Source organism: Amblyraja radiata, chromosome 22 (assembly GCF_010909765.2).
Source record: "Amblyraja radiata isolate CabotCenter1 chromosome 22, sAmbRad1.1.pri, whole genome shotgun sequence".
NCBI classification, from domain to species: Eukaryota; Metazoa; Chordata; class Chondrichthyes; order Rajiformes; family Rajidae; genus Amblyraja; species Amblyraja radiata.
This window is the reverse complement of record NC_045977.1, coordinates 1,244,461-1,256,403: the sequence shown is the minus strand read 5'-3', so window position 1 is coordinate 1,256,403 and position 11,943 is coordinate 1,244,461. Positions and strand designations below refer to the sequence as shown.

At 46.1% G+C, this 11,943-nt stretch overlaps 1 protein-coding gene across 1 annotated transcript in view; it reads right to left on the bottom strand.

Moving 5' to 3' along the window:
- Nucleotides 1-11,521: 11,521 nt before the first annotated feature.
- Nucleotides 11,522-11,943, bottom strand: part of LOC116985500 (proline-rich extensin-like protein EPR1) — a gene marked incomplete at its 3' end in the record, with an annotated part of 19,866 nt that continues 19,444 nt past the window's right edge. Inside the window, exon 9 of the mRNA XM_033040264.1 lies at nucleotides 11,522-11,575. Coding sequence (XP_032896155.1) covers nucleotides 11,522-11,575 — 54 coding nt within the window. The remainder of the gene's footprint in view (nucleotides 11,576-11,943) is intronic.

Sequence of the window (11,943 nt, the reverse complement as noted above, 5' to 3'; positions counted from 1 at the left end):
CTATCCAGTCAGTTAGCTCTCCCTGGATCCCATGCGATCTAACGGTGATGTAAATGTTAATAGTTGGCTTAGTTAAAACCCTATAGCTAGATTATCATCCATCTGAAGTAAAGCAAGGTGGTGTACCTTAATGACTACCAGTGGCTCTGGCATCTACTATCATGAAGTTGTGACACTAACTCCAGCCTCTCAACCAACCTTGATCCACTGCAGTTTTCAGACCATCGCAACTGGTCCAGAGCAGATGCCATTTCCCTGACCCGAAACTCATCTCTGGAACACCTAGACAACAAGGACTGCTACATTAGGCACCCAGTTATCAACTAGAGCTCTGCCTTCAACACCGTATTACCATCTAAATTAATCTCCAAACTCCTGGACCAAGGAATCAACACAGCCCTCTGCCAATTAACCCTTGACTTTCTGACACACAGACCACAATCAGTGAGAATAGGTGACAACACCTCCTCCACAATAATTCTCAACACACTGGCCCACAAGGAAGCAATGATGAGATGAAGTACAGGAAGGAGTTAAAGAAGTTAGTAATGTGGTGTCAGGCCAACAAGCTCCTGCTCAATATCAGCAAGATGAAGGAAATGGTTATTGACCTACGTGCCCCAATCAGCGTCAACGGTTCAGATTTAGAAATGGTTGAGCGCTTTAACTTCCTTGCCATTAATATTACCAATCATCTGTCGTGGACCAATCACATTGATGTGACAGCCAAGAAGGCTCACCAACAGCTCTGCCTACTTGGGAGACTGAGCAAATTCAACATGTCTCCAATGACATTTACAAACATCTACACATGCACCATAAAATATCCTGCCGCGTTGCATTCCAGCTTGATTTGAGAACAGCTCTGCTCAAGATTGCAAGCAGTTGCAGAGAGTTGTGGATTTAGCCAAGTCCAACACACTAACCACCATTGATTCCACTCACCCTGCACACTTCCTCGGTAAAGCGGCCCAAATAATTAAAGACGTCCCATCTTGGTCATTCATTCTTCTCCCTGCTCTCATGAGGCAAAAGGTAAAGAAGCTTGAAATGTGCACCTCCATCTCCGACACCTCCCACCCCTTTCTTGATCTCACCGTCTCCATCACAGGCAATGGACTATCGAAGGACATCTATTATAAACCGTGTAGGAAAGAACTGCTAATGCTGGTTTAAATCTGGTGTCTACCTTTGACACAAAATGCAGGAGAAACTCAACGGGACAGGCAGCATTTCTGGAGAGAAGGAATGGGTGACGTTTGGGTCGAGACCCTTCTTCAGACCATTATAAACTTTATAAAATGTATCTATTATAAACCCACTGACTCCCACAACTATCTAGACTACACTTCATCCCACCCTACTTCCTGCAAAGACTCCATCCCCTACTCCCAATTCCTCCACCTACGCCACATCTGCGCCCAAGATGAGGTGTTCCATATCAGGACATCCAAGATGTCCTCATTTTTTAGGGAACATGGGTTCCCATCTCCCATCATAGATGAGGCCCTCATTCGTGTCTCCTCGGTACCCCACAGCTCCACCTTGCTCCCCCTCCCCCTAGTAGCAACAGAGACAGAGACCAGCTAGTCCTCACCTTCCACCCCATCAGCCGTCGCATACATCACATAATCCTCTGTCATTTTCACCAGCTCCAACAGTATCCCACCAGTAGTCTACACCCATTTCTGCTTTCTGCAGAGACTGCTCACTCCACAACTCCCTGGCCAACTCATCCCTTCCCACATAAACCATTCCCTCCCTAGGTATCTTCCACTGCCTGTCCCTATGCCTCCCCCCTCAAATCTGTCCAGGGACCCCGGCAGTCCTTTCAGGTGAGGCAGAGCTTCACTTGCACCTCCTCAAATTGCATCTACTGTATCTGCTGTTCCAGGTGTGGACTCCTGTATAGCGGCGAGAGCAAGTGTAGATTGTTTTGCTGAACACCTTCATTCAGTCCACCTTGGCCTATGTGATCTCCCGATCACTAAACACTTTAGCCACCCTCCCATTCCCACACTGACCTTTCTGGCCTGGGCCTCCTCAATTGTCAAAGTGAGGCCCAACGCAAATTTGAGGAACAGCACCTCATATTTTGCTTGGGAAGCTTACACCCCAGCGATATGAATATTGATTTCTATCTTCAAGTAACCCTTGCATCCCCTCTCCCCCAGAACCTACAACTATCTAGATTACAATTCTTCCCATCCTGCTTCCGGCAAGGACTCTATCACCCTACCAATTCCTCCAGCTAAGCTGCATTTGCGCCTGAGATGACGTGTTCCATACCAGGACAACCGAGATGTCCTCATTCTTTAGGAAATGCGGTTCTCCTCTACCATCATAGATGAGGCCCTCACACATGTCTCATTGGTACCCCACAGCTCCGCTCTAGCTCCCCATAGTCACAACAGAGTTTAAAAAAAAATTACATTACAGAAATGTATTGTTGAATTATGACTCGAGGGCCTGAGCTATAGGGTGAGGTAGGAAGATGAGGGATGATCTTTTGCGGGCACTTTTGCGATGTTTAAGAAACATTTAGACAGGTACATGGATAGGACAGGTTTAAAGGGATATGGGCCCAGTGTAGATGGGGCATGTTGGTTGAAGTAGGAAAGTTGGCCATAGGGTCTCATTTCTATGCTGCATGACTCCATAACAGGACAATAAGAAAAATAGTTGCTGGCTGCTCAGCTGCCTAATGAGTGGTTAAGCCATCTACATTCTGCTCATTGTTTCTTTGGGTGAAGCACCATGGTTGCTGATCGCTCATTGTTCAATAATTCAATACAATTGGTTTGTACTCGCTAGAATTTAGAAGATTGAGGGGGGGTCTTATAGAAACTTACAAAATTCTTAAGGGGTTGGACAGGCTAGATGCAGGAAGATTGTTCCCAATGTTGGGGAAGTCCAGAACAAGGGGTCACAGTTTAAGGATAAGGGGGACATCTTTTAGGACCGAGATGGGGAAAACATTTTTCACACAGAGAGTGGTGAATCTCTGGAATTCTCTGCACAGAAGGTAGTTGAGGCCAGTTCATTGGCTATATTTAAGAGGGAGTTGGATGTGGCCCTTGTGGCTAAAGGGATCAGGGGGTATGGAGAGAAGGCAGGTATGGGATACTGAGTTGGATGAGCAGCCATGATCATATCGAATGGCGGTGCAGGCTCGAAGGGCCGAATGGCCTACTCCTGCACCTATTTTCTATGTTTCTATGTTGCTAACAGATACACAGTCCCCCTAGTCCTAACTTTTCACCCCATCAGCTGTCATATTCAACATTTTCGCCACCTCCAATGGGATCACACTCCTAGCCACATTTTCACATCTCCTCCCCTTTCCGCCTTCTGCAGAGACCATTCCCTCTGCAACTCCCTGATTAACTCATCCCTTACCACCCAAACTATAACCTCCCCAGGTACCTTCCCCTGCAACTGCAGGAGATGCAACACCTGTCCCTATACCTCCTCCCTCGACTCTGTCCAGCGACCCCTGAGGCAGAGGTTCAGGTGAGGCAGAGGTTCACTTGCACCTCCTCCAACCACATCTACTGTATCTGTTGTTCAAGGTGTGGACACTTAAACGAGACCAAACGTAGACGGGGCAATCATTTCACTGAACACCTTTACTCAGACCGCCTGGACCAACCTGACACCCCAGTTGCCAAACACTTTCATTCCCCTTCCCAAACTAACACTGACCTTTCTGTCCTCGGCCACCTCCATTGTCAGAGTGTGGCCAAATGCAAATTGGAGGACCAGCATCTCATCTTTCACTTGGGCAGCTTAAGGGCCTGTCCCACTTGAGCGTAATTTGCGCGTCATTTACGTGACATCATTTATACGTCACGACGTACAACGCGCGTATGACGTACGACGGCATCCCCAGGGTTTTGGGATTCTCAAAATCTTTGCACGCCACCTACGTGACGTGCAAATGACGCCCAATGGGGACAGGCCCTTTACACCCCAGTGGTATGAACATTGATTTCTCTAACTTCAATTAACGCTTTCATTCCCCCCTCTCTCTATCCCTCCCACATCCATCGTACCAGCTTCAAAGTCGTCTTGTTGAGCTTGTTGTCGGTAACTCGGTTTCACCTAGCCACAGTCAACAATATTTCCTTTATCATTGTTACTTTTTTACATATCTTTCTTTCATTTTGTTCTGTATCTCTCTATATCACCGTCTATGCCCTTCTTTTCCCTTTCCCCGACTCTCACTCTGAAGTAGGGTTTTGACCCAAAACATCACCTATTCCTTTTCTCCAGAGATGCTGTCTGACCCACTGAGTTACTCCACCTTTTTGTGTGTATCTGCAGAGAAAGATACGTTATTTTAAAACATTGAATGGTATCGTTTTCTGAGCTGAGGAATATTAAGAGAAAAGGAGCTGTGGTGACTGGGAAGTGCAATAATAAAGCAGGTTTCAGGGCTGAACAATATACTCCTGACCTCACTTTGCGTGAGAAATGTATTTGTCTAACCAAGTTTTGAGTTACAACCACCTCTCTAAGTTAAACAGGTTTGTGAATAGCAAGCAATGCTGCTAATGTAGTCGGCAAACTTGTGACAATGCCTTAATCCACTCACTCTGCTGATCAGTCTAAGGATCGTACCTGGATCAGGAGGTTTGCTGTGCTCCTGGGTCCATTACACAAGCTGCTCCACACTGCAAACTACAATGAAGGATGTTTGTGCTTAATATTCATCCATTCACTAGCCATTGTTCACCCATTTTGTGATTCTCAATGTGTGAAAATGAAGGCCATAGAAAATGGCGCCATTGCCCAGTCCATGCAGTATCCAGTATGGATTGGATCAATAGGGAGCAGCTAATATCATCAAAGACCCACACTGCACAGCCACACTCTCATCTCATTGTTACCATTAGGAAAAAAGTACTGAGACATCAGACACGTTACCTGTAGGTTTGAGAGCAGCTTCCTCCCATCAACCAGCACGTTATTGAACTATCCTGTACAACCCTAACTATAACAGTATCTCAGCACCAAACCACTATAGATTTTGCACCACTATAGTTGCTCACCACACTTTGGTTTATGGACTATCATGATCTAGTTTACTTAGAGTAATAGCAATAATTAGAATTTTCCTTCGGAGTCACGTGAGTGACTACGTGAAGAACCCGCTCAGTGCGCAGGCGCGGCATTACGCCAGCAGTGCAACAGCGGCAGCAGCGGAAGTCAAACGCTCCACTGCAATTTCAAAGACGGACCGTCAGGTAAGTGAACAGAAGTCGGCTTTCCTTACCGAAGAAGAGCCGGCTGTCTTCTCTTGCAGAATGTCCACACTCAAGACAAGACTTTCGAAAAAATCTGCCCCCCGTCCAACTCCGCAAGAGGAGAAGGGGGGGGCAGCAACAGGCGGTAGGAGCGCTATCCGGGCGCTCCGCTATCCCCGACACCGAGCCGAGTCCAGCTCCGCTAACGCCTGAACAGCGGGCTGGAGGCAAAGCCAAACGGAAGAGCAACCGGCCGGTGGCATCCGACTCATCGGACGGGGACGTCTCTCCACCCAGGAGGGGGAGGGACAGCCGCCTGAGCCGCATGGAGCGGCTCTTGGAGCAGGTGCTCCAGCAAGGTGCACCCCGGGAGGGGAGCTCTTGCAGAGGGAGGTCAGGCACTCCCTCTACAGTGCCTCCTGCACTGTCCATTGCATCCTCCTTTCCAGAGGATAGCTTTGGGGACCAGGACTGGGCTGGTCCAGAACAAGGGGTTATGGCTGAAGATTTCGGGAGTATGCAGGGGGTGCAGGAGCAGGAACAGCTGCTTGGTGTAGTGGGCCGCTACGTGTCAAAACCCCGTGCAGGGGAACCGCTAGAGGCCAAACTAGCGGCAAGTATCAATCACCTTTCCAACAGAGCTCTGCAGGAGCAGGTGATTAATGAAGCTTTAGATACCTATACGGTGCCGGACAACTGTGAATCTCTAAAAAGTACCAGCGGTGAACAGCCAAATCTGGGGACACATTGGGGCAACCATCCGGCACCACGAGCTAAAGCTGCAGCGGATACTCTGACTATTGACAGCAGGCATCACTTCGTTTGCTCGTTCTATAAACAACACCGAGATGACCACCAATCAACAGGATACACTCGCGTTGTTGTGTAACACGCAGTTTGAAATTAATAATCTGCGGAAAGAAATCATCAAACCTGCCATCAATCCTCGATTTGCGGGGCTGTGTAAAACACCAGCCGATGAGCCAGACAGGCTGCTCTTCTGGAAAGACCTACCTAAACGCATGAAGGACATGACCGAGGCCTCAAGAACTCAAGGCCTCATGAAGGCAGGGTATAAAACGAGCAAACTGAAAACACACACCACCAAGTGGCAGCACCCCGCCGCATCCACCAGTAAACATCTGCCATTCAACACTGGTGAAAGCTCGGGGTCCGCTTACTTTCACCGTAAGTCTTTTTTAGACCAGGGCCCAAAGCGGACCCCATGGAAAATGCGCCAACCCCCAACAAACACACCACATCAGACACCTCGCAAGCCTCGTCCGACCAAAGGGAATCAGAGGAAATACCCGTAACCATGGAGGTAGGTGGGTCTGGTTCCTATCAACTTTTGGGAGGTGGAGGCTTAATACTAACAGGAGGTAGATTGCACCAGTTTAAAGCAGCATGGGAGTCTATCACGTGTGATCAGTATATACTCAATGGCATTAGTGGATACAAAATACAGTTTATATCAGGTAACTTGCCACCAGTTCAGCATTTACCCCAAAGGGTATTCTCCCTCTCAGTAAAAGAGAGACGAGAAGGACAAGTTGAACTGATGAGACTAGTTACAAAGGGTATAATTGAAAAAGCAAAACATGAACCTTTGGAATTTGAAAAAGGGTATTTCTCCCTCCGTCAAAGAGAAACGTGAGGGACAAGCTGAACTGGTGAGACTTATCACAAAGGGGTCATCGAAAAGACCAAACATGAACCTTTGGAATTGGTATCGAATATATTCACTAAAACCAAAAAAGATGGTGGCTGTCGCATCATCATTGACTTAACATCACTAAACAAATTTGTTAAGTATAGACATTTCAAAATGGAGACATATGTTACTGCCAAACAACTGAATTCCAAAGGACACTTCATGGCAAGCATTTATCTTAAAGATGCTTACTATCTAGTACCCATATACAAGGATCATCGCAGATACCTAAAATTTATCTGGATGGTACAAAGCATTGCCCTATGGGCTAACTTCAGCCCCAAGATTATTCACCAAAATATTGAACCCAGCCATGGCAATACTAAGAAAACAAAAACATATTGTCATGGCATATCTGGATGATATTCTGATAGTAGGGAAAATGATGGAATTGGCTGTGGCTGCAGTATCAGCTACAAAACAGCTCCTCGAAACTCTGGGGTTCGTCCTACATCCAGATAAATCAAAGTTGAAGCCATCCACTATCATGGACTACCTGGGCTTCACAATTAACTCAGTTCAGATGACTGTTACCTTGCCAAAGGCAAAAATGGTTGAAATTAGCACAATCATGCAACAATTTAATGGTCAACGAGCGACCAACTTTTCGACAAGTAGCAAGAGTAATTGGGGAAATGGTAGCAGCATTTCCGGCTACACAATTCGGACCTTTGCACTATCAAAAAAACAAAACAAAAAAAAAACAAAAAAAAACAACAAAAGTACAGAGAGCAAAGGTACAGGCAATAAAACGACATACAGGTCACTATGATCGTGTCATGAACTTACCCACTGGAGCAATATCAGAGCTACAGTGGTGGGCAGAAAACGTTTGGCATAGTTTCAGCCCTATCTTTATCACTAACCCTACTTTAGTTACTCAAACAGATGCCAGTGCTCAAGGCTGGGGAGCGACTAACTCCATATCCAGCACAGGTGGTAGATGGACTAACCTAGAGTCATCATTACTACTTACACTGGGCATTAACTATCTAGAGATGTTGGGCGCCTTTTATGGTTTAAAAGCATATGTATCTAATATGCAGCACTTGCATGTTCGGTTACAAATTGATAAATACTACGGTGATGGCTTATATTAACCATATGGGTGGCATAAAATCATTATCATGCGACAAATTGGTCAACATGATTTGGCAATGGTGTGTCGAAAGACATATTTGGCTATCAGCTACTTACCTACCAGGTAAGCTAAACACCCATGCCATGAGAAAATTAAACGCCTGGGTTGCAAGTTTGAACAGACCTTACCTGGAACTGGGATTGTCCAAACAAACCATCACCATGTCGGCATCCCTTCGAACATCCACCAAGAGGCAGTAATTAACCAGCATCAAAAAAGGGAGAAGTACTGCCAGGAAACAGGGACAACATACGCAACAGCTACAGCCACCAACATACTGGAGTTCCTGGCCTATCTACACCACGATGTAGGGATCAGCTACAGTGCCATCAACACAGCACAGAGTGCTCTTTCTGCTTATCTCAAACCAGCGCCAGGACAACAGGCGATGGGATCCCATCCACTGGTGGTAAAACTGATGAAGGGCATTTACAATATCAAGCCCTAAGCCCAGGTATACCCATATTTGGGATATCAGTGTGGTCCTGACATATCTCAGGGAATGGCCACCAGCCAGATCCCCCGGCCTCGAGCAAGCTACACTAAAGACGCTCATGTTGATGGCACTTGTACCCGCTCAGAGGGTCCGGTCACTACACCTATTGCGACTGGACAACATGATCACAGCTCCAGACCAGATCTGTCGTTATCCAGCGACTGATCAAACAGAGCAGACCAGCAACACCTAATCCAGTCGTGGCTTACCCACCAGAACCACGGTTATGTGCCATGACCCACCTACTATCCTACATAGACACAACCAAAATATTCGAGGGAGATGAAAAGCCTTGTGGGTCAGTCACAAAAACCTTATGGTCGGGTGACGAGCCAAACCATTGCGAGATGGCTCAAGCAGGTGCTAGAAACTGCTGGGATAAACACTAACATGTACAAATTTTATTCCACCAGGGCAGCATCCATGTCGACGGCTAAAGAATGGACATGCCTATAGACCACATCCTGGCTACAGCAGGATGGTGGGGGGGGGGAAAGACCGTTCAGAAATTTTATAATAAGCCGTTGGCAAAACCTGGTTTATTTGCAGTAAAGATTTACGAACTGCAAATAGTTAATTTAAGCCCAGGGGAGCAACTTAATTCTTTGTTGTTATTGTTTAAAAAATACCATTGTGTTTTTCTACAAATAGACTCATTGGTTGATTACGATAACACTTCCTCCCTCAAGAACTTCGGCAGTGAGTGAAATGAAACTGTTACACGGTTTGAAATCACAGAGCTTTGAAATCTTCACGTAGTCACTCATGTGACTCCGAAGTAAAATAGTAAGATTAAACGAGAACTTACCAGTTTGAAGTTTGATCTGTATTTTATGAGGAGTTACGATGAGGGATTACGTGCCCTCCGCTCCCACCCTCATTATATGGATCAAACTAATAAATTGATGTCTCCTTATCTTTACTATGTTTACTTCAAAATAACTGTGTCTATCTGTGATTCCACACCGCTGCTTGGAAGTATGCCGCGCCTGCGCACTGAGCGGGTTCTTCACGTAATCCCTCATCGTAACTCCTCATAAAATACAGATCAAACTTCAAACTGGTAAGTTTCGTTTAATCTTACTATTATTGCATACAGTATTTATTTTTGTTGCTGTCATGTTTAATGTGGCTCCAAAGGTGCAGCAAGAAATAATTTAATTGTCTTAGTTCATATCCAGTGTACATAACATTTAATTCTTTATCCCCTCTTTCATCTCCTCCTTCTCCTCCTCTGCCTTTTTTTTTATGACTTGCTACTTTATTCAAGCTAGAGCATTTTCTTGTGTAGGAAGGAACAGCAGATGCTGGTTTAAACCGAAGATAAACACAAAAAGCTGAAATAACTCTGCAGGACAAGCAGCATCTCTGTAGATAAGAATGGTAGAGATATTCTTCTGCAGTTGTATAGGGCTCTGGTGAGACCACATCAGGACTATTGTGTATAGTTTTGGTCTCCTAATTTGAGGAAGGATATTTTTGTGATTGAGGCAGTGCAGAGTAGGTTCACAAGATTGATCCCTGGGATGACGGGACTGTCATATGAAGAAAGATTGAAAAGACTAGGCTTGTATTCACTGGAGTTTAGAAGGATGAGAGGGTATCTTATAGAAACATATAAAATTATAAAAGGACTGGACAATCTAGATGCAGGGGAAATGTTCCCAATGTTGGGTGAGATAGAACCAGGGGCCACTGTCTTCAAATATAGGGGAGTCCATTTAAGACTGAGGTGAGAAAATACTTTTTCACCCAGAGAGTTGTGAATTTGTGGAATTCACTGCCACAGAGGGCAGCGGACACAAAATCACTGGATGGATTTAAGAGAGAGTTAGATACAGCTCTAGGGGCTAGTGTAATCAAGCGATATGGGGAGAAGGCAGGTACGGGTTATTGATTGGGGACAATCAGCCGTGATCACAATGAATGGCGGTTGGCTCGAAGGGTCAAATGGCCTCCTCCTGCACCTATTTTCTATGTTTCTATGTTTCTATGTTTCTAATGGGTGACGTTTTGGGTCAAAACCCTTCTTCAGGTTGAAAGCCTCGGAACAGAACATTTTCTTTCCATGTTCTCATCTGTATTTGAAAACGTTGTCACTAACAATCTCAACATATTCCATTCAGAATTTCTGCTGGGTGTGTTCCTTCCACCGCTTTCATTGTCCTTCTGTTTAGCTTATTTTAGTTTGGAATTACAGCGTGGAAACAGGCCCACTGAGTTCACACCGACCAGCAATCCACTCACATCAACTCTATGTACCTCTGTGTTATACTATGCACTTCACAAGTGTGGTGGTGTACATGCCCCATGTATCGTCTGTTTATTCTCACTAATCTCTTCATCCTTACAATTCCTCCTCTGATCTCCTGGGAATTTCCAGTCGCAACAGAACTTGGCATAGAGTTCCTGTTTCAGGAGTCTGCTCGAAGATGTGGATATGGGATGTGTCGATCAGATCAGGAGTCTTTCTCATTCTCAGCTCCAGTGGCTGAGAAGTTTTAAGCAGCCTTTGAAGGATCCTGTCGCTGGGAAAGGAACAGAGGCAGAGAGGCTTCATAGTCTAACTTATTGTTGGACTGTTGAAACTTTCCAATGCTTTAAAGACTCCTCCATTTACCGTGAAAATCCCTTGATAATTTTCTGCATTGTCGAGGGAGCAGGGGGCGGCTGTCATTGGCGGACTGCCAAGAGTGCCTGGATATAGAGGGTTTGAAGTGTTTCGGTGCCTTTGCGGTGTTTTGGCACTGATTCTCTGCCCTAAAGTCATTTTGCACAGTGCGGCTGCCTGGTTTAATGTGAAGACGGTGCTTTTGCGTTCGGCAAGAAAGGGGCGACCTGGCTTTCTGGCGTGGACGAGTTTGGAACTTTCCTTCTTCAGCTGGAGGACTTTGCTTTTTGAGGATTGCTTTGGACTGTGACTGTCCCTGGGAATTAATTTGCTGAGCTGCTGGAGGGACGGGAGCTGGTTTGTGCCTCTGCCCGGATGGCGATGGCGGGGGCGCGGACGAAGAGTTATGCAGCAGCGACATCAGCAGCGGAAGCGAGGCCATCTGAACATGAGCCTCATGTTGACTTGGACTGGGACAGTTTTGGTATCTCGGTTCAAACTGGGCCCCAGATGTCCAGGGGAGCAATTATGAAGGCTATGAATGCCCTTCTTGGTAGGGGGGCTATTGTCTCTTCCGAGCTCGAGAGGGGAAAGGTTGAGATGATATTGAAGAAACGGGAGGATGTGGCCACAGTGGTGGAGAGGGAGATTTCAGTGGGGGGGGTCCATATACAGGTGGACCCATGGGTGTCCAGGGTGAGACCGGTTCTCCTGCGGAGTTGCCCTACATGT